Source organism: Entelurus aequoreus, linkage group LG25, assembly GCF_033978785.1.
Source record: "Entelurus aequoreus isolate RoL-2023_Sb linkage group LG25, RoL_Eaeq_v1.1, whole genome shotgun sequence".
NCBI lineage: Eukaryota > Metazoa > Chordata > Actinopteri > Syngnathiformes > Syngnathidae > Entelurus > Entelurus aequoreus.
The window spans coordinates 25,499,979-25,523,814 of NC_084755.1; the positions used below are offsets into that span (position 1 = coordinate 25,499,979).

The 23,836-nt window shown below is 39.4% G+C and overlaps 2 protein-coding genes across 2 annotated transcripts in view; one reads left to right on the forward strand and one right to left on the reverse strand.

The window, feature by feature from the left end:
* The window catches only part of ubn2b (ubinuclein 2b), a 60,623-nt gene extending 43,065 nt beyond the window's left edge, over positions 1-17,558 (forward strand). Inside the window, exons 14-17 of the mRNA XM_062037384.1 lie at positions 1-1,050; positions 7,029-7,230; positions 16,924-16,992; positions 17,071-17,558. The exon at positions 1-1,050 is cut by the window's left edge and continues 180 nt beyond it. Coding sequence (XP_061893368.1) covers positions 1-1,050; positions 7,029-7,230; positions 16,924-16,992; positions 17,071-17,114 — 1,365 coding nt within the window. The 3' untranslated portion in view covers positions 17,115-17,558. The remainder of the gene's footprint in view (positions 1,051-7,028; positions 7,231-16,923; positions 16,993-17,070) is intronic.
* Positions 17,559-18,596: 1,038 nt separating this feature from the next.
* On the reverse strand, positions 18,597-22,707 carry trir (telomerase RNA component interacting RNase). The gene is made up of 3 exons (XM_062037172.1): positions 21,955-22,707; positions 19,990-20,061; positions 18,597-18,902 (listed from the first exon to the last, which is right to left on the reverse strand). Exons 1-3 carry the CDS (start codon positions 22,267-22,269, stop codon positions 18,795-18,797), a joined length of 495 nt encoding a protein of 164 aa, XP_061893156.1. The 5' UTR covers positions 22,270-22,707; the 3' UTR covers positions 18,597-18,794.
* Between the last annotated feature and the right edge of the window lie 1,129 nt (positions 22,708-23,836).

Sequence of the window (23,836 nt, forward strand, 5' to 3'; positions counted from 1 at the left end):
GCCGCCAAGGGCCTGGCGCAAGGGGAAAGCCCCCCCTCCCCCGATAGATCCAGGAGCGCCACCAACCCCTCCCCCGCCCCTCATGTCTCACCGCTCATCCAGCAGCAGAAAAAGAACTCGCTGGGCCTGACCAGCGCCAACGTCCCCCTCTACATGTCTACCTCTCCGTCGTCCTCCGCCCCGCTGTCTCGGTCGCCCTCCCTTGCCTTCTCGTCGGTGAAGGTGGACGCCATGGGGGTGGTTAAAGGCCCGGGACAAATGCACCGGCACTCCGTGTTGAACATTCAGAGACACACGGCTAAAGTGAGCTCGCCCGTGTCCGCCGCTACGTCTAAACCCCGCCCTCCGCCTACTGCGTCGCCACTCGCCCCCCCAGGATCAAAGATGGGTGTGTCCACCGCATCGTCTGGCCTAATCAAATGCAGCAATAATAAGGGAGTCAGCAGTGGTGACGCCGTCATCATGACATCACCTTCATCCAGACCAGCGCCGCATCCTTCGCCCGCACAAATGGCGGCCAAGACCTTCCTGGCGACACGCTCGCCTCTGGCCCAGCAGGGCAAATCCACACCCTCCCCGTCCCACCCGCCACAGTCCGCCTTCATCACGCCGATGCACGCCACTCTCACCAAGTCCGCCCACAGCGGCGTCACGCCCATCGTCAAACTCACGCCTCGCACCCTCAACTCCGCCGTCAGCACCTCCAGCTCCCCCTCCGCCAGGTCTCAGGCAGCCCATCCCATGCCGCAGCAGTTCTCCCCCAAAAGCCCCGCGGGGTTCCGCCCGCCATTCTCAGGTGCCCAGACAGGGGCAGCCAAGGCGGGCTTCGCGTCCCCCGGCGGCCATAAGAGTCCGCTGATCATCAGCAGCACAGCCAACAGCAGCCTTATCAGCACCTCATCCACCAGCAAGCATTCAGGATCCAGCATCGCCCCGACACCAACCTCTGCCAGTCTGGGCCAGCGGCAGAGGCTGGGGGTGGGGTCGTCTCAGGGGCCCAAGCCGGTCACATCTGTCCCGTTGTCAACGGCCTCTTCTCACTTGACGCAGGTTAGTGCTCCGACATTACATGTCGTCCGTTCACATCCCAATTGCCATTCTTAAAAAGTGCAAGAAAACATTTTTCAAAAGAAGGTCTTTAGGACTTATTGATGCAGCCAGGAGGAGCTTATGTAATCTTTTTGTATCATATACCTGTACATACTAAATAATATGTTGTGAGAATTGTCACCCCAAGTATATGTATCAAATCATTCACATCCCTACTATTTCAAAGAAGGTAACAATATGAGCATGTCATACCAAGATTATTATGAACAAAATTAACCTATTTCCCGGATTATAAAATGCACCGGTTTTTAAGGTCACCCACTAAATTTTAGGAGAAAAAATATTTTTCCATATATTAGCCGCACCGGACTACAAGTCGCAGATATATATGTTGTTAAATGAATTATTTACACAGAAAGATTTTGTAAATGTTTTTTTTACATGAATTGTTTCTACATGGTGTCTGTAACACGGCAGTAAAACGGCTGATCAAACAAATCATCGTCATGGACCCACTAGCTGTGGAAGCTAGCTCTCCAATCAGCTAAACAGACTCAATAAATCCACAGTGACGTTTTGGTGAATTTACTGAGGAACTTGTGAAAGTGAAACAATACAAAAAGAATACCATTGTAAGTTATTAGTATTAACACAGACACTAAATGTTAATGTAGCTAATGCTAATGACGTTAAATTCATTACATTATGAAAGCTTGTACAAATATGCATGAAAACACTCCTACAGACATCACACATGGGACGCATTAGTAAGTAAGAATAGGTTTAGTTATATTGTAAAACTAATCCAACACTGGACGACTAAGAGATCAATTGGCATTTGTACTTCTGGTAGGTCTAAAAAAAAAAAAAAGTCTAAACAAAAGGGCAATACGGCCACTGCAGCACCTTCAATGAGCAAACTCATCCAAAGGATGGCAACATAGCACAAACAGTAATGCACCTAGTGAGTGTTTTTTTAAACTATCTACTTTATAGCCGGCCGTCAGCAATGAAGAATCCATAAATTAGCCGCACCGCCGGGTTCAAAGCCTGGGAAAAAAGTAGCGGCTTATAGTCCGGAATTTACAGTCTAAACAGTTTTTAGTTCTATTACAGACGTTGATTGAAGTGATGAATAAAGAATCCATATGAGTAATAACGCTATGGAAAGCTAGAAGACTGAATGGCACTTCTACTTCCGGGTGAAGGGACTAAATGTAAGGACACTGCAGCACCTGCAGTCAGCGAACTTGTTCAAAAGATGGCGCCGTTTTTAAAAAAAATAATTGTGTTACAGCCATCAGCAAATAAAAATCCATATATTAGCTGCACCCTTTTTAAGCCGCAGGCTCAAAGCGTAACAAAAGAGTAGCGGCTTATAGTCCGGAATTTACAGTATACGTTATTATTATCACATTTTTGTTGACTGTGCTCAAGAAGTACTTATACACAATGAAATCTTCTAAAACAAATTCTATTTAGAAATAGAATCAAATATATAGACACAACATCAGGGTTTCCCTTACATGTAAATGATCATGAAGTCCTGCCATGGCAAAATAAAAGCCACCACAACTTTTTTAAAAATTTTTTTTTTTTAACGTGAAAACAAATTTAAGTAATATAATGTATGAATGGACTTACAGGTGAAGCTCATAAAATTAGAATACCATGCAAAGGTTTGTTTATACTAGCAAATAGATGTACAGGCTCATAACATGCAACTCAAGATATTTCAAGACTTATTTTGATATCATTTTGATGATTGTGGCTTACAGCTTCTAAAAACCTTAAAGTGAAAATTCCAGAAAATCTTGAATTTTCAAAAACATCAAAGTTATAACAAAATCTTGACGTATTTCACTTTGTATGTAATGAGCAACGTTCCCTCTAAGGCAGTGGTTCTCAACCTTTTTTCAGTAATGTACCCCCTGTGAAAATGTTTTTAATTCAAGTACCCCCTAATCAGAGCAAAGCATTTTTGGTTGAAAAAAAGAGATGAAGTAAAATACAGCACTATGTCATCAGTTTCTGATTTATTAAATTGTATAACAGTGCAAAATATTGCTCATTTGTTGTGGTCTTTCTTAAACTATTTGGAAAAAAAGATATAAAATAACTAAAAACTTGTTAAAAAATAAACAAGTGATTCAATTATAAATAAAGATTTCTACACATAGAAGTAATCATCAACTTAAAGTGCCCTCTTTGGGGATTGTAATAGAGATCCATCTGGATTCATGAACTTAATTCGAAACATTTCTTCACAAAAAAAGAAATCTTTAACATCAATATTTATGGAACATGTCCACAAAAAATCTAGCTGTCAACACTGAATATTGCACTGTTGCATTTCTTTTCACAGTTCTTTTTGACAGACAAAAAAATGTCACGTACCCTTGGCATACCTTCAAGTACCCCCAGGGGTACGCGTACCCCCATTTGAGAACCACTGCTTTAAGGTGCGCGCCTGTGCAATTGCGCACTGTTCAAGCGTTCAAATCTATGCCACGCACAAAATCAAATTAAAAAATAAGCGCATAACAATTTTCGACACAAGGACACGACAGAGAAAACAGTTTTCGTCATCATTGAGGCGCTTTGAGGACATGAATTCCATCCATCACTTTACTGAGCAAAACTCTTTATTGTCGGCCATAAACACATCACCAAAACATTAGTAAAAAAAATGATATCTAGCAAAAGTGGTAATTTTCTGCAGTACAAACCAGACCAAAAGCAACTTTGTTATATCAACAGCAGCCGCTCGCTCTTTCTCACTTGCGCCAACACATGCACATATGGCACTTATATTAGAAAATAACCTCATGGAAATGACTGCTGTCATTTGATTATAATAATAAGAGAATGTTGTCTGTCTATCTGTGTTGGCTCTGCGATGAGATGGGGACTTGTCCAGGGTGTACCCCGCCTTCCGCCCGAATGCAGCTGAGATAGGCTCCAGCACCCCCCGCGACCCCGAAAGGGACAAGCGGTAGAAAATGGATGGATGGATGGATGGAGATTGAACTTGTTATTTAGTCAGGTTTGGGACAGATGTGCTGCTGGTGTAGCCACAGTGTGCACGTCTGATGTTGCTCACATGGGCTCCACTGAATGCTCAGGGAGTTTTTGCGTTTGCTCACACACATGAAAAATTAGAGGGAACATTGGTAATGAGCAGTATTGGGTTAATTACTGAAAACCAGTAACTAGTTACAGTTACTAGTTACTTTATTTCAAAAGTAACTCAGTTACTAACTCAGTTAGTTACACCAAAAAGTAATGCGTTACTGTGAAAAGTAACTATTTAGTTACTTATATATTTTTAAGGCCACCTTTTAGCCTTCATTTCAGTACTGTTATTGCAGTGGAGAATACTGGTAATACAATCTGTTGATCAACTTGACATGCATTTGTATCACTGAACTCTGCTAAGCAATGTGGTCTACAAACAACACACAAAGACAAAGATATGTTTTAAAGGGCCAATTTGTTTCAAGCCAGAACAAATTGACAAAACTATTTTAAATAGCTGCAACATAACATACATACGTAACAAACAGCATAATAACAACATAGCTGTAAACCAAGGAAGGCACACACTACATACACAAAGCCTAACCAGGTGTTTTTTTCTGAAATAAAATCATGTCTGAAGCCCAGAACACGCTACACATTTCCCCAGTTTTAGTTTAGAGATAAGGAAAGATTGGCCTGGCCCACTAGCATCCTCTTTATGTTTGTGAACTTTATAGTCCATACATTTATAGTGATGTGATAATCAAACACTCTAGAAGTCTAGAATGAAAGAGTATATAAGAGAATTGACAGAGTGTGTGTACCTTCAGTGCGCAGTGCCTTGTTAAAATCCAGCCGCTGTTGCTTAGGAGGTGAAGTGTGTCTCTCTTTACTAGCTTTGTCGAAGCATGTTGCTTTTGTAGCTGTTTCATCAGATTTGAATTGCTAGGATAGGATTTTTGATCCAAGACACAACTTACATTTAACTAAAATGTTCTTTTCTTTGTGGTCGACAAAAGAAAAGTAGTGAGAATATCTCCATGTTAAGAAACCAACCCCCCCCCCCCCCCCCACACACACACACTCACACACAGAGCAGCGCGCTTCTCCGTCGCCTTTTCTGCAGCTCTCCAATAAAACACAATCAGATCCTCTCAGTTTCTAGCCGATACTACATAAAAAATAACGTAAAATAACGCAGTAACGCATCATGTAGTAACGGTAAGTGAGTTACTGAATATAAAAAATAACGCGTTAGATTACTATTTACCGCCGAAAGTAACGCGTTAGTCCCAACACTGGTAATGAGTTTACATCACATTTGAAGTTAAACTGCTGTAATGAATGGACTTTTTCACCATGTCAATAGCCTAGTATTTGCTTTTGAATAGTGATGCACCGAAAATTTGACCGCCAAAAAAAGACTTGGATCACCGGAACAGCGCTGCTGAAACCGGATGTTGTGACGACGCGAGCGATACGCACGGGGTTGTCAAACACGAGTACAGTCTCCAATAACACCAGACAAAAGATGCTAGTTTGTTGCTTGTTGTTTTTAATACTGAACAAAATGTCACTAAAAGAATGGAAGAAGTCTCTACAATAAGATGTAGCAATTGAAAAAAATGTGTAATAAAAACAATCAATTGCTTAAAATAATTAAATGTCATTTTAGTAGTAATAGCACAATCATATATTTAATTACAAGTATAACTCATTGACACATTTCAGTAAGTATGTATTTATTGAAATTAAACTAAATTATAAAAAAACATTCTATAATAAAATCAGTTGCTTGAATAATTAAATGTAATTTTACATTTAATAGCACTATTATGTATTTAATTACAAGTCTAACTCATTGACATGTTTAAATAATTGTTTAATAATTAGTGAAAATAAATTAAATAATAAAATCAACAATCATTGCTAAAAATAATTACATGTAATTTTAGATTTAATAGCACAATTATGTATTTAATTACAAGTATAACACTGACACATTTAAGTAATTATTTCATAATCAGTAAAAATAAATTAAATTATAAAAAACATCAAATAATAAAATCAGTTGCTTAAATAGTTAAATGTAATTTTACATTTAATAGCACAATTATGTATTTAATTACAAGTATAACTCATTGATACATGTAAGTATTTTTTTAATAATTAGTGAAAATAAATTAAATAATCAAATCAACAATCATTTGTTTAAATACAACTCATTGACACGTTTAGGTAATTATTTAAAGATTTGTGTATTTAATTTTGTTCCCTAATGGCTCTCCATAGGAACAATGGCGGCTAAAATGTCCTCCAAATGCTTGTTAGCCGAATTAATCCATGTGGAACTGGCTTTTGTTGAACGGAACAAAAGACATTTACTGGTACTTCAAAAAGGCAACTGAGAAGTATAACAAAAAATAAAAGTAGCTGTGCGGTGACAGGAGTGAGTCTAGCTGAGGCTGCTGCTGTGATGCTAGCATAATCAGAGAGGGGTGGGTCTAGCAGCGATGATGTTATCATACTGCAAACTCATGCACAAAGTAAAGTGAGGTGAATTATATTTATATAGCGCTTTTCTCAAGTGACTCAAAGCGCTTTACATAGTGAAACCCAATATCTAAGTTACATTTTTAAACCAGTGTGGGTGGCACTGGGAGCAGGTGGCAAATGTGTCTTGCCCAAGGACACAACGGCAGTGACTAGGATGGCGGAAGCGGGGATTGAACCTGCAACCCTGAAGTTGCTGGCACGGCCGCTCTACCAACCGAGCTATACCGCCCCAGTGTACAGTGGAACCTCCAAAGTCATCATATCCCATGTCAAATATAATGATAATAATAAGGTGTGCTAAAATGAACATATTGACATATATTCAGCTGATGGACAGTAATGCAAGATGTTTGCAGAGCAATACTGTCACCTGCTGGTCCCTTATGGTATTGTTTCCTCAGGTCTCCTCAGCAGGGGGCAGCGGTCTGCTGGGCTCCACAGCATCTCTCAATCTGGGCTTCGGGATGCTGGGTGGCCTGGTTCCCGTCTCGCTGCCCTTCCAGTTCCCCTCACTGCTCAACCTGCCGACATTGGGCACAGCTAGCTCTAACACGGTGGCCGGGAGCTCAGCAGCCAATAGCAACGCCTCTTTCCTGACTCAGAGTGAGTGCAAACTTACTTTTTTTTTTGCTTCAAAGAAACTCTGTTCACGTTTGCAGAAAAGAAAACTAAACGATGCGACAGCAGCAGCATGTAAAACATACCGTATTTTTCGGACCAAAGGGCGCACCGGATTATGAGACGCACGGCCGATGAGTGTGTCTATTCAGGTCTATTTTCATACAAAAGGTGCACCGTATTATAAGGCGCATTAAAGGGGTCATATTATTATTATTTGTTTCTACATTTAAAACACTTCCTTGTGGTCTACATAAAGGTGGTTCTTTGGTCGAAATGTTGCTTAGATTATGTTTTACAAATAAAGTACCAATGATTGTCGCACACACACTAGGTGTGGTGAGATTATCCTCTGCATTTGACCCATGGGAGGTGAGGGGAGCAGTGAGCAGCAGCGGTGGCCGCGCCCGGGAATCATTTTGGTGATTTAACCCCCAATTCCAACCATTGATGCTGAGTGCCAAGCAGGGAGGTAATGGGTCCCATTTTTATAGTCTTTGGTATGACTCGATCATCTTCAAGTCACTTTTCTGACCTTAGCTTCAGGATGCGCCGTTTTGTGGGCGGTCTTATTTACGTGGCTCACCTTCGGCAGCGTCTTCTCCCCGTCATCTTTGTTGTAGCTGTGTACGTGCTGGAGTGGAAGAAATGTCAAAAGATGGACTTAACTGTTTTAATGACATTAAAACTTTACTTAAATCAACAACGGAGCAGCATCTCCTTATCCGTGCACTAGTGCAATAACAACGCCGGAAATGTGTCCCGTGAAAAAAACATCCGACTGGAACTCTCTAATAACTAAAGTTTTGTGGGTGAATTATGTAAACCCACTACACTGGTAGTTTTAGCGCTTCCATAGCGAGATATAAGTTAGAACTTTAAACTACTTTATATTAGAAATGGCAACAGCGGAGGATGAATGTCAAGAAGATAGTGAAAAAGAAGAAGCTTATCGACTACGGTGTCGGCACGGGCTACAATGGTGGACACGCGCACATTTTCAGGACTTATGCAGACAGGCCTCAAATTTTTACTTTTTAAAGTCAAGGCAAGTGTTGCCTTAAAGGAGGGCTCAAATTTTAGGGCACCAAGGCAAGTTAGTAGGGCACCAAGGCAAACATTTTTTTTCTTTCCAGGCAGGGGCTCCAAAGCATGCGAGCATACATATACTGTTTTTTTATTCATTATTAATATAACCTTGTCAGCTTTTTGTCATTTTATGATGCCTTTATCTCTATTTTTATCTTTTGATAGAGGAGAGTATATTTTTTTATTATTGTTTTTTTTAAGTTATGTACATGTAGATGCTGTATCGGGACAGATCCATTAAGAGTGACATATAGGAATTAACTATACACAATAAAACATTAACAAAATTATGTGTCAAATGGTTTTTAAAGCAATACCTTTGTGACATTAAAAAAACACAAGTAATGTAAAAAAAACATGGCGTTTACTTTTTGATATCAAAATATAACACAAAGCAGTTTGGCTAATGAAGATAAAGTCTAATAAACAATATGTTTTCTGCTCCAACGCCCCCTTGTGGTTCAGTACAACAGTTTGGCCAACAACAACAAAAAACCCAGGAGTGACAGGTGTTTCCTCACCTCATTAACTCTCAGTCACATCAGCTGATGGATGCTGTATTGTCAAAATGAAAGCAACATCGTATAGTTTTTTCTCCTTCGCTGTATACTTTGTGTGGGGACAAGGGCATCTGTCTCCAATATGGCCCACACCTGTCTCCATCTAAACACAGCAGTGCGCTTTTAAACGCACGGCTGGAAGCGAGGGAAAATGATTGTAGCGTCCCGGAAGAGTTGGTGCTGCAAGGAATTCTGGGAATGTGTTCTGTTGTGTTTATGTTGTGTTGCGGTGCAAATATTCTACCGAAATGTAATTGTCATTGTTGTTTAGTATGGTCCCACTATATGGCACAGCTTTATGACAGTGTTGGCATTGTTTATACGGCCATCCTTAGTGTGACATGTATGTCTGTTGACTAAGTATACTCCGAGGGAGTGCCTCTGGAGCAAGGTTGATGTTGTTGGTCCGCCATGAATAATCAGTTAAATGACATTAGTGCGCATGCGCCTGACTTGGTGGTGCCTAAAATGCGTTAACAAATGACGTGGTATTGATAAATTATAAAGTAGATGATATGACTAATGATCTTGATTCTTATCGCGATTTATCATTATGCCGTGGACAATTATAAGCCTCGTCCATTAACAAGTAAAAAGTCAAATTTTTTAGGGCATTATGGCAAATGAGAGGGCGGTCGCGGCAATTGTCGCGGTTACCAGAAGGTAAGAAAAGTTGGTTTTGCATAATATTGCGGAAAAAAACGTCAGATAAAATGTCTGCTAATGGGTGCCATATTGGTGTCCGTATACACACACCATAATAATACTTGTATCTCTGACTACGGTAGCCGTAATGCTTCGACGATCCATCAAGCGGTGCGACTTCTAAGCTTATCAAAGTCGCACTAAAAAATGTTGACAGATTTTTGAGCGCCGTGTGTAATGTTCTATATTCTCAATGAAACATTTAAAGTTTTGGTGTTGTTTACTGGCGTAATATTGCAGTCTACACGTATCTCTTATGTCTGACTGCAATCTGGTGGTCACACTTATCATGACACCATGTACCAAATAAAATTGCCTCGAGGTCGCTAAGCACAACCAGAATTATTCCGTACATTAGGCGCACTGGCTTATAAGGCGCACTGTGTGATTTTGAGAAAATTAAACGATTTTACGTGCGCCTTATAGTCCTGAAAATACAGTAAATGTTTGCCTTCGTCGTTGACATTTTATTCTACTAAAATGTATCACTGGATTGCTTTTCCACTTCAAATCAACAGCTCTGACTAATTATTTTACCATAATATTTATTGTTGAAATTTTGGCAAGAATATTACAGCTTTATTCTTGTACAATTGTAAACCATTTTAACATAAAACATTTTACAACTTAATTATTATTTAATGATGACATTTTTATCACGATACCACTACTTAATTATCTTAAAAGCACTTATCTAGTTTTCTCTTATTTTTATGAAATTCTCATGATCTTTTTTTCATATTACAACTTTATTTTTTTTAAATTACTTGTTTTTTTCTTTTCTAATACTGTTTTTTTTCAACACATAGTTACAAGATTTTTCTCATATTACAACTTTATTTTTGTAAATTTATGACATTTTACCGTACGTGATCACTTATATTAAGTTTTATTCATATTTCACAACTTTATTCACATGATATGACTTTTTCTCGTTATACTACAACTTGTAAATAAATAAATGATAAATGGGTTATACTTGTATAGCGCTTTTCTACCTTCAAGGTACTCAAAGCGCTTTGACAGTATTTCCACATTCACCCATTCACACACACATTCACACACTGATAGCGGGAGCTGCCATGCAAGGCGCTAACCAGCAGCCATCAGGAGCAAGGGTGAAGTGTCTTGCCCAAGGACACAACGGACATGACTAGGATGGTAGAAGGTGGGGATTGAACCCCAGTAACCAGCAACCCTCCGATTGCTGGCACGGCCACTCTACCAACTTCGCCACCCCTACTATTATATTATATATATACTACTATTATATAGTTATATAGTTAGTTATATTATTTTAGTACTATGTACTATTTTTTTTACTTTTCACAGACTAACAGTGTTCTTCTGTCGTGTGTCTTTAGACTTTCAGCTCTTTTGAGGCGAGCCAGGTCAACGTGTCGTCGTCCAGGTCAATCAGACCTTGTTCGCCATTCGGTGGCCGGTGTTTGGGGCAACTAGTGATTATGTGCTCTACTGTCTGGACTGGGTCCGACGCCGGTCCTCAAGCGGTTGACGGTTGTCCACTGCTTCCGGGGCAGTTCCTGGCCGCAGACGTCTGTGGTGTCATCGATGTAGTGGTGCAGCCTAGATGGTTCTGCTAACTTCCACTGTTCTCTCCATCTCGTCTTGACCCAGGTGGCCTTGGAAGTATCAGCTGATGTTGTGCTGAGCAGCTCGTGGGCTTGCATGGCAAAGGGGCGCCTTGACTTTAGGAGCACGCGTCGTGGTGTTTCTGTGACGATCTTATGGAGGAGGTGGGATTCGCTGGTCTGTGCCTTTCGGGAGAGAGCCAGTGTGGCTGCTTCTCGTCTGATGTTTGCTGGGGCGATGCCAGCGAGGACGGGCAGTTGGTTTACTGGGGTCCCTCGCAGGCACCCGGAGACGGTCCGCAGGGCGCTGTTGAGGGCGACATCCAACTTCTTTACATGGGGGCTACGGCACCAAACCAGGGCACAGTACTCTGCGGCTGAGAACACCAGGGCCAGCGTGGATATGTGTGGACTTCATGGACTAGGAAAAAGATACAGGAGAAATGTTTAACAATATTTCACACTTCCGGGTTCCTATGTTGAATCGTTTGAGCTAACAGGAGAAATATGTTACATCTAAACCGGAGCAAACGAGTGAGGGAAGAATAGAAGGCGAGATTGACAGACGGATCGGTGCGGTCACTGCACCGCTCTGTTGTGGTGAAGAAGGCCATTTACAGGTCGGTCTATGTTTCTACCCTCACCTATGGTCATGAACTTTGGACAAGGTCGCAAATACAAGCGGTAGAAATTAGTTTCCTCTGCAGATCACCCTCAGAGATAGGCTGAGGAGCTCGCTCATCCGGGAGAGACTCTGAGTAGAGCCGCTGCTCCTTCATGCCGAGAGGAGCCATCTGAGATGGCTCCTGGACGCCTCCCTGGTGAGGCGTTTCGGGCATGTCCAGCCGGGAGGAGACCTCAGGACAGACCTAGGACACGTTGAAGGGACTATGTCTCACAGCTTGCCTGGGAACGCCTCGGTATCCTCCCTGTAGAACTAGAGGAGGTGGCCGGGGACAGGGAAGTCCGCTTAGACTGCTGCCCCCGCGACCTGGACTCGGATAAGCGGCGGAAATGGATGGATGGATATCAGGCTTGTTTGGATTCAGTTTGTCGTCCTTCTTTGGTTCCAGCGGCATTTTAAAAACAATAGTTTTTCTCTATCCAGATTCAAGTCTTATAAGCCCATTTTCAATGGCGTTTGGGAGGTTTATGTGTTGAACCGCGTCCCGAAACTAGGCAACAAGGCTTCACACATCATCATTTCCGGCTCCTCCCCTAAGTAAAGAAAGCCTCCTTGGTGGAAAAAGGCCCTCCATTTGGTCCCATCACTAACTACAACTTGATCATAAAATGGCCTCTTTTGTCTCCTATTCTGACACATAAAATAACCATGTTGGTTTACTCATATACTAATTTGGAAATGACAATGACTTTACTATATTGATATCATAGTCTTACAGGATGTATTACATATATACTATATTGGTATCATAGTCTTACAGGATGTATCACATCCATACTATATTGGTATTATAGTCTACAGGATGTATCACATCCATATTATATTGGTATTATAGTCTTACAGGATGTATCGCACATATACTATATTGGTATTATAGTCTACAGGATGTATCACATCCATACTATATTGGTATTATAGTCTACAGCAGGGGTCACCAACCTTTTTGAAACCAAGAGCTACTTCTTGGGTACTGATTAATGCGAAGGTCTACCAGTTTGATACACATTTAAATAAATTGCCAGAAATAGCCAATTTGCTCAATTTACCTTTAACTCTATGTTATTATTAATAATTAATGATATTTACACTTAATTGAACGGTTTAAAAGAGGAGAAAACACGAAAAAAATGACAATTGAATTTTGAAACATAGTTTATCTTCAATTTCGACTCTTTAAAATTCAAAATTCAACCGAAAAAAAGAAAAGAAAAACTACCTAATTCGAATCTTTTTGAAAAAATTAAAAAAATAATTTATGGAACATCATTAGTAATTTTTCCTGATTAAAATTAATTTGAGAATTTTGATGACATGTTTTAAATAGGTTAAAATCCAATCTACACTTTGTTAGAAAATATAACAAATTGGACCAAGCTATATTTCTAACAAAGACAAATCATTATTTCTTTTAGATTTTCCAGAACAAATTTTTTAAAAGAAATTCAAAAGACATTGAAATAAGATTTAAATTTGATTCTACAGATTTTCTAGATTTGCCAGAATAATTTTTTTGAATTTTAATCATAATAAGTTTGAAGAAATATTTCACAAATATTCTTAGTCGAAAAAACAGAAGCTAAAATGAAGAATTAAATGAAAATGTATTTATTATTCTTTACAAAAAAATTTTTTTTTACTTGAACATTGATTTAAATTGTCAGGAAAGAAGAGGAAGGAATTTAAAAGTTAAAAAGGTATATGTGTTTAAAAATCCTAAAATAATTTTTAAGGTTGTATTTTTTCTCTAAAATTGTCTTTCTGAAAGTTATAATAAGCAAAGTAAAAAAATGTATGAATTTATTTAAACAAGTGAAGACAGAGTCTTTAAAATATTTTCTTGGATTTTCAAATTCTATTTGAGTTTTGTCTCTCTTAGAATTAAAAATGTCGGGCACAGCGAGACCAGCTTGCTAGTAAATAAATACAATTTAAAAAATAGAGGCAGCTCACTGGTAAGTGCTGCTATTTGAGCTATTTTTAGAACAGGCCAGCGGGCTACTCATCTGGTCCTTACGGGCTACCTGGTGCCCGCGAGCACCGCGTTGGTGACCCCTGGTCTACAGGATGTATCACATCCATATTATATTGGTATTATAGTCTTACAGGATGTATCGCACATATACTATATTGGTATCAGTCTTACGAGATGTATCACATATATACTATATTGGTATCAGTCTTACAGGATGTATCACATCCATACTATATTGGTATCATAGTCTTACAGGATGTATCACATATATACTATATTGGTATCATAGTCTTACAGGATGTATGACATCCATACTATATTGGTATCACAGTCTTACAGGATGTATCGCACCCATACTAATGGTATCATAGTCTTACAGGATGTATCGCATCTATACTATATTGGTATCATAGTCTTACAGACACACACACACACACACTGTACTCACCGCTAGCCCAGAGGGTGCCCCGAGTCCTATGGTTGTCACCCAGCCACTACAACATGGCCACAAGTGGAAATACTTCCTGGGTAGTTAGAACTGCATCCATGCGATGAAACCACAGACGTGTGTTGTTCTGCAAAAACTTGGTCAACTTGACAGTCGCTGCTACGACCATTAGCCGTGTTTTTAGCATTGCGTGTCGGAAATGAGTTCATCTCCACTTAGCATTGAGGGCAGTCTTGTTAGCGTAATCTTCACGTAAAAGCTGAGATGTGCTATTGATGAGGCAGGCAGTGAAGACAAGATGCATCACAAAGTTGTCAACTTGATTGTCGCCATGTTGTTGTTAGCATTGTCCACCCATGTCCCGCTTGGTGGATATCTATCAATCACCACAACATAATACTAAAAAAAATAAGACATCGACTGATACGTTTTTTCTCAGGGCCGATACCAATTATTAGTAGTCAAGAAGGCCGGTAACCGATATTCATTTGCAGTAAAAGTGATTTAAAGATGAATAATGTAACAGCTGGACAAGACTTGAACATGTTTTTGAGGAAACTTTGGATCAGTAGTGACATCATGTTTAACTAATGTTGCAGTAGTGACATCATGTTTAACTAATGTTGCAGTAGTGACATCATGTTTAACTAATGTTTCAGTAGTGACATCATGTTTAACTAATGTTGCAGTAGTGACATCATGTTTAACTAATGTTGCAGTAGTGACATCATGTTTAACTAATGTTGCAGTAGTGACATCATGTTTAACTAATGTTGCAGTAGTGACATCATGTTTAACTAATGTTGCAGTAGTGACATCATGTTTAACTAATGTTGCAGTAGTGACATCATGTTTAACTAATGTTGCAGTAGTGACATCATGTTTAACTAATGTTGCAGTAGTGACATGTTTTACTAATGTTGCAGTAGTGACATCATGTTTAACTAATGTTGCAGTAGTGACATCCTGTTTAACTAATGTTGCAGTAGTGACATCATGTTTAACTAATGTTGCAGTAGTGACATGTTTTACTAATGTTGCAGTAGTGACATCATGTTTAACTAATGTTGCAGTAGTGACATGTTTTACTAATGTTGCAGTAGTGACATCATGTTTAACTAATGTTGCAGTAGTGACATCATGTTTAACTAATGTTGCAGTAGTGACATCATGTTTAACTAATGTTGCAGTAGTGACATGTTTTACTAATGTTGCAGTAGTGACATCATGTTTAACTAATGTTGCAGTAGTCACATCCTGTTTAACTAATGTTGCAGTAGTGACATGTTTTACTAATGTTGCAGTAGTGACATCATGTTTAACTAATGTTGCAGTAGTGACATCATGTTTAACTAATGTTGCAGTAGTGACATCATGTTTAACTAATGTTGCAGTAGTGACATCCTGTTTAACTAATGTTGCAGTAGTGACATCATGTTTAACTAATGTTGCAGTAGTGACATGTTTTACTAATGTTGCAGTAGTGACATCATGTTTAACTAATGTTGCAGTAGTGACATCCTGTTTAACTAATGTTGCAGTAGTGACATCATGTTTAACTAATGTTGCAGTAGTGACATGTTTTACTAATGTTGCAGTAGTGACATCATGTTTAACTAATGTTGCAGTAGTGACATGTTTTACTAATGTTGCAGTAGTGACATCATGTTTAACTAATGTTGCAGTAGTGACATGTTTTACTAATGTTGCAGTAGTGACATCATGTTTAACTACCGTAATGTTGCAGTAGTGACATCATGTTTAACTAATGTTGCAGTAGTGAACAACATGTTAAACAATCATGTTTGCAACTAATGCAAACATGATTGTTTAACTAATGTTGCAGCAAATGACCGCCACGTCAGCACTATCTACTTTCTCATGAGTTATTTTATTACCAGTATTTAATTTGTGTAAATATTTTATCTAATGATGTAGTTCTGTTGTAGTTGTCATAAAAATTTAAAAAAAGAACCAATACGGATAAAGAGTCCGAAACCGATCTACGTCAAATTGCCAAATATCAATAATCAGTCGAACTCTAACACATACTGAAGAAGAAAAAAAAATATTTATTTAAAAAAAGCTGATATCGATATACGTCAAAATGCCAAATACCGATTATCGGTCAAATTTGTAACACACACTGCACTAAGAAAAAGATATCTATAAAAAGAGGCCGATATTGATACAGATCAAAATGCCAACTATCAATGATCGGTGGATGCCGAACACATACTGCACTGAAGGAAAAGAACCGATACAGATAAAAAGAGACAAATACCGATATATATCTAAATGCTAAATATCAATAATCAGTCGGTCTCTAACTCACTGCACTGAAGGAAGAAAAAAAAGAAGCCGATATGGATAATACGTCACAATGCCAAATATCAATAATAGGTCAATCTCTAACACATAGTGCACTGGAAAAGAATATCCATCCAACAGCAAGATGTCTAACACACTCACTGCAATACGATCTCATGTAGGCTGAAATGTGTGGAATAATCTTGCCAAAGTAAAACCTTCAATCTGCTGCAATATTTGAAGCCTGACTGTACATCTTATTGTGGTGTTGTGTGTCCTTCATACTTGTGTCTTCTGTGGCTGTCCTTTGTCCACAGATCTATATAAGAGCCTCCAGTCGGGCTCTCAGGTTGCTCGGCCTCCTCACGTGCAGCTGGCTTTCTCAGGTAAATAGCACCTGTCCTCATGTCTTCCTCATCCTCTTCATGTTGAAAGTAACGGTTCCAACAATGTTGTGTCTGCAGATGTCAACCAGAGCCAAGGAGACACCAAGAGGAAGACTCTATGATACTGCAGGAAACCACTTTTCCCCCCCCACCAATGCCAGTTTTCAAAAGGAAAAAACAAACTTTGTCCTCATTTTTAAGGCGCTATCATTCACAGATTTGCTAAATAAACAGCTTGTCGTGTTTACAAGACAGACCTAAATCACTGTGGCCAGGGAAGACGTGTGTGTGTGTGTGTGTGTGTGTGTGTGTGTGTGTGTGTGTGTGTGTGTGTGTGTGTGACGGTAGCATCGACAGCGTGCCTTTTTGTATGTTTCTCTCTGATGCATGGTGCTGTTTTCCAACTAGATGATTGTCAACATGTCAACTGCAGATTGCTGAATTTGAGCTTCCCCTTCAAGCTGTACTTTTTTTTTTATCATACTTGAATTCATAAAGGAGTTCTATGCTGTATAGTACTTAAACTTTTTAATTAAAAAGAATCCTCTTTCACAAGGCTGATTGCGAGTCGATATATGATGGAATGCATTTAAGAAGGCTATTTTATTTCAAGCATGTCATAAAAAAATGGACTGGTAAATTGCCAAAATGTCTTAATTTCAGGTAAAACTTTCCCTGAGATCGGTAGGTCGTGAGTTTAAACCCTGGCCGAGTCATACCAAAGACTATAAAAATGGGACCAATTACCTCCCTGCTTGGCACTCGGCATCAAGGGTTGGAATGGGGGGTTATATCACCAAAATGATTCTCGTGGCGGCCATCGCTGCTGCTCCCCTCACCTCCCAGGGGGTGAACAAGGGGATGGGTCAAATACAGAGTAATTTCACCACACCTAGTGTGTGTGTGTGTGTGTGTGACTATCAGTGGTACTTTACCGTTTTAGGGATGAGAGATGTGACTTTCATGAACAAATCCACTCTTGAATGGCTCTTTTAAGAAAATCATGAGAACCGATCCCTTTTTGATGCACATGCATATTAGGTGTCAGCACATTAAAGTTTGCCACCTGACTGGAAAATAAGTCAATACTGCAGCATTCAGATTAAAAAGAAATATGTTTCTGTCATTGGCATATTTACTTTATAAAGTAAAAAATATTTTATTTATTTTAATTTGTAATCACTTTTCGGGTCCATTATTCTTAAGGGTAATTAAGTGTACACACCAAGTATGGTAGTGCAATTTTGTACTCAAACTGTTATTATAGTTGTAGTTGTACTTTTATATACCCATTAATGAATTGTATTCTTATTTGTATATATTTTTTCCTATATTGTTAAAATGCAAATTTAGTGGTGACACTGCCAAACCAAAAAAAATATATAGCCAATATTTCAGAATAATAATCCCACTAATACACATTTGTGTAAATTAAATGAATCATATCATATACTGATACTAGTGATTGCTTTCTTGATAAAAACAAACTGTGGAATGAATGAGTTAGTCTTTCGAACGGCTCCCTTGAAAGATCCATAAATGCCATCCCTATTACGGACTGTTTTAAAACCATTTCCAGCGACACGATGACACTGAACATCAACCAAGTGTGTAGATTTTAATCCAGCCCCAACATAAATCACGCCATACTAAAAGGACTTAACCATCAAGCACGTATGCAAAGTTTATGAAACAGAATGAAGGAAAATCATACAAAAAATGTGTCAAAGCAAACCGGTCGACACAAAATGGAAGCAAGGCTGATGAAGGTCTCTCCTCTGGTTTCTTCTCCTGCTCAGCTTCTACTTGACCAGAGGTCTCGTCTTATCGTCGTCACCACACTGGTGGGCTTTGTACTTTTTCACCTCGGCCATGTACTTTGACCAGGCGTCACTCTTGCCCGGCTCGGTCTGCCAGGAGACAAAAAAGCCAAGTTATGGGGAGGAGTCGACGGAGGACAGGACAATTAACCCACCAAAAAATAATTAATGTTCATGCACATTTTGGAGCTTGTGACAAAAAGATGAAAAAAGACCAGGCCTACTAGAAGTTTGCGATGGTTGATACTTTTTGACAGCGCTAGTAGGCCTAAGCAATTATCACGCAACTCAACAAAAAATAAAGCATAATATTGCCACGTAACCACGGATGGTTCAGAGTACTAGAATTGGCCAATAAAATTAAATCCACTGTTTATGCAAGAACATTGGCATACAATGTGAGAGAAATGTTGTCATTGTGAGGTAAGGAACATTTGTTTGGGAAAATAATGTGTCCCATACTGCTCATCCATCCCCCAAACTCTCAACCGCCACATCCTGAACTTAAAACAGCGACTAAGCTAGGAAGCTAAAGCTAGCAAGAACAATCTATGCACCCAAAACACATCTCACATGGTGTGTTGTTGTGAACGACATCATCCATGTAAGATCATCGTACAAACAATCAGCAGTCGCAACTTTTTTTAAACTGCCTCAACTTCCAACTCGTCATTCTCAGAACAGCTGCTAACTTCAGCCCCTTCACAATAAGAGCGCTGTGATTCAAACAGTATCTTACACAAGCTTGATGCACTTATTGATGATACATATACACAATTATGTTTTGACTTAAAATACTGGTCAAAATGTTCCAAATATGTATGGCATCAATAAATGTGAGGAGTCTAGCGTTTAATTAACAAACATTTTATTCATGACACAAAAGGCACATAGGTTGGCGAAATAAATGTAAAAAGTAAAAAACGGAATTCCGAAAAAATGAACTAAAAAAAAGATAGTTTTTTTTGTATTGCTATTTTATTGCGGATACCATTATTATTTTACTTGTGGTTCATCTATTACTATTGTTTATCCTTTGTTCTGTTAAATCTTATCCAAAGTTGAATTTTGGTGGTACAATAAATGGATATTTGTGCTACTAATCGTGATTTCAACATCAAATGGTGGTGATTATTTTTGCCTAGTGTGACGTCAGTCATCTTTACCGATGGCTTACCTCCGAGTCGGGTTTCTGCTTCTTCGCAACCATGCCGGTCTTAAGGAACACTCCGCCTCTGCGCTTCCCCACCTGGGTTAGGGGATAGAAGACTGACACCGTTATAGGAGGCCTTGGCTTGTCAATGAAGGAGACTACATTTAGTCTGCGGTCCAACCACCAGCCTCATCTGTGGAGAACATCCCTAAACTTAACTCTTCTCGTGTTCATATATGTGTGTGTGTATATATATATATATATATATATACAGTCGTGGTCAGAAGTTTACATACACTTGTAAAGAACATGTCGTCATGGTTGTCTTGAGTTTCCAATAATTTCTACAACTCTTATTTTTTTGTGATAGAGTGATTGGAGCACATTGCCTAGAGGAGTGGTTCTCAACCTTTTTTCATTGATGTACCCCCTGTGAATTTTTTTTAAATTCAAGTACCCCCTAATCGGAGCAAAGCATTTTTGGTTGAAAAAAAAGAGATAAAGAAGTAAAATACAGCACTATGTCATCAGTTTCTGATTTATTAAATTGCATAAAAAAAATATTGCTCATTTGTAGTGGTCTTTCTTGAACTATTTGGAAAAAAAGATAAAAATAACTAAAAACTTGTTGAAAAATAAACAAGTGATTCAATTATAAATAGAGATTTCTACACATAGAAGTAATCACCAACTTAAAGTGCCCTCTTTGGGGATTGTAATAGAGATCCATCTGGATTCATGAATTTAACTCTAAACATTTCTTCAAAAAAAAAGAAGAAATCTTTAACATCAATATTTATGGAACATGTCCACAAAAAATCTAGCTGTCAACACTGAATATTGCATTGTAATGAATGAAATAGCCTACTTGATTTGATGTTCAGATTATGAATTTACATTCATATTTTGTTGAAGTATTATTCAATAAATATATTTATAAAGGATTTCTGAATTGTTGCTATTTTTAGAATATTTAAAAAAAATCTCACTTACCCCTTGGCATACCTTCAAGTACCCCCATTTGAGAACCACTGGCCTAGAGCATAATACTACCACTACCATGCTTGACGGTAGGAATTGGTGTTCCTGGGATTTAAGGTCTCACCATTTCTCCTCCAAACATATTGCTGGGTATTGTGGCCAAACAGCTACATTTTTGTTTCATCTGACCACAGAACTTTCCTCCAGAAGGTCTTATCATTGTCCATGTGAAAAAGTGAGGCCTTTAATCTCTACCGTCAAGCATAGTGGTGGTAGTATTATGCTCTGGGCCTGTTTTGCTGCCAATTGAACTGGTGCTTTACAGAGAGTAAATGGGACAATGAAAAAGGAGGATTACCTCCAAACTCTTCAGGACAACCTAAAATCATCAGTCCGGAGGTTGGATCTTGAGCGCAGTTGGGTGTTCCAACAGGACAATGACCCCAAACACACATCAAAAGTGGTAAAGGAATGGCTAAATCAGGCAAGAATTAAGGTTTTAGAATGGCCTGTCCAAAGTCCTGACTTAAACATGTGGACAATGCTGAAGAAACAAGTCCATGTCAGAAAACCAACAAATTTAGCTGAACTGCACCAATTTTGTCTATAGGAGTGGTCAATAATTCAACTAGAAGCGTGTGGATGGCTCCCAAAAGCGCCTTATTGCAGTGAAACTTGCCAAGAGACATGTAACCAAATATTAACATTGCTGTATGTATACTTTTGACCCAGCAGATTTGATCCCATTTTCAGTAGACCCATAATAAATTCATAAAAGAACCAAACTTCATGAATGTTTTTTGTGACCAACAAGTGCTCCAATCACACAAAAATAAGCATTGTAGAAATGATTGGAAACTCAAGACAGCCATGACATTATGTTCTTTACAAGTGTATGTCAACTGTTGACCACGACTGTATATATATGTGTTGCCACTATGTGTTTGTGTATTAAAGCAACACCAAGGGCTAATTGGCTGTGTTTGGATGTGCTACACAAGCTCTTACAAAGCTCGTCACTGGAGGAGGCTTCCTTTCCACTGACGCATGTCCTTGCTCTCCATCTGTCCCCTGCGCCTTTTTCCTCATCTCGTCCTCCATCTTCTTCTTGAACATCTCCATGAAGCTGCCGTCGTTGGCGAACGCGTTGCCCGCTGACGAGGAAGCTTGGAGGCTCTCGGCGGAGTGGGAAGCGGGGCTGCCACAGTCCGAATCCCCGCTGCTGCTGCTATTGCTGCTGGTGTTGTTGTTGTTGTTAGATCCGCCATGTTTGCTACTGCTGGTGTTGTTGTGAGAGCCGCCATGTTTGCGTCTTTGCGACATGTTGTTTCCGGTTGCTTCTCAAGTGTTTGCTCAAGCAAATATCCAACGGTATGGCTTAGTCGTTTAGTGAAGTTCCGTAACACTCGTCGACTGGAGAAGAAAAAAAAAATTAAAAACCCCCCACAAAAAGTGTCACTCCTCGAGCGCGTGTTTAGTGACAAACACACAAAACCGCGAGCTATCTCAAATGCTAATGCTGCTAACGCAGTCGGCTTCACTGCGCTCCTCCGGTACGACGAAAGAAAATAGCCCAACTATTAGGGTTTGGTAACGTCAAAAATGTTACAAAAGTTGATAATACCCACCAAAACGTGTAAAAATTATCGCCCAGAATGGTAGAATGTGCCCTAGTTCGCCAATATTTTGGGCTAGGTTGTCAGCAAGCCCCTCGCTAGCTGTCGGCCATGTTTAATTTCCTGCGTGACGTCATATCATGGGTGTGGCTCTAACTGCTATACCGGAAGTGAAACTTGCTGGCTTTTTTTTTTGATTAATTGAAACTTTTATTAGTAGATTGCACAGTGCAGTACATATTCCGTACACTTCAGTCATCAACAATCAGCATCAACAATTGCATCATCAGAGAAATGGATATTGAAACAGTGTAGGACTGACTTGGTAGGATATGTACAGCAAGTAGTGGACATAGAGAGAGAGATCAGAAAGTATAAGAAAAAGTGTAAGAAAAAGTGTCTACATTTGATTGTTTACATTTGATTATTTATAATCCGAAGAGGTATTATGTGGAAGGGAGGGTGTTAGTTTAGGGTTGTAGTTGCCTGGAGGTGTTCTTTTAGTGCGGTTTTGAAGGAGGATAGAGATGCCCTTTCTTTTACACCTGTTGGGAGTGCATTCCATATTGATGTGGCATAGAAAGAGAATGAGTTAAGACCTTTGTTAGTTCGGAATCTGGGTTTAACGTGGTTAGTGGAGCTCCCCCTGGTGTTGTGGTTATGGCGGTCATTTACGTTAAGGAAGTAGTTTGACATGTACTTCGGTATCAGGGAGGTGTAGCGGATTTTATAGACTAGGCTCAGTGCAAGTTGTTTTACTCTGTCCTCCACCCTGAGCCAGCCCACTTTGGAGAAGTGGGTAGGAGTGAGGTGTGATCTGGGGTGGAGGTCTAGAAGTAATCTGACTAGCTTGTTCTGGGATGTTTGGAGTCTAGATTTGAGGGATTTGGAGATGCTATGGTACCAGGAGGTGCATGCGTAATCGAAAAAGGGTTGAACGTGAGTTCCCGCTAGAATCTTCATGGTTCTTTTGTTGACCAGAGAGGAGATTCTGTAGAGAAATCTCGTTCGTTGGTTGACCTTTTTGATTACCTTGGTTGCCTTTTCATCACAGGAAAGATTAGCCTCTAGAATGGAACCTAGGTAGGGTGACCTCATCCTTCCTTGTGATAACAATGTCACCCACTTTTATAGTGAAGTCATTGACTTTCTTAAGGTTGATGTGGGACCCAAATAGGATGGATTCCGATTTACCCAAGTGTATTGATAGCTTGTTGTCAGCGAGCCAGGTGCAAATTCTACAGAGTTCAGCACTGAGGATTTTCTCCACCTGT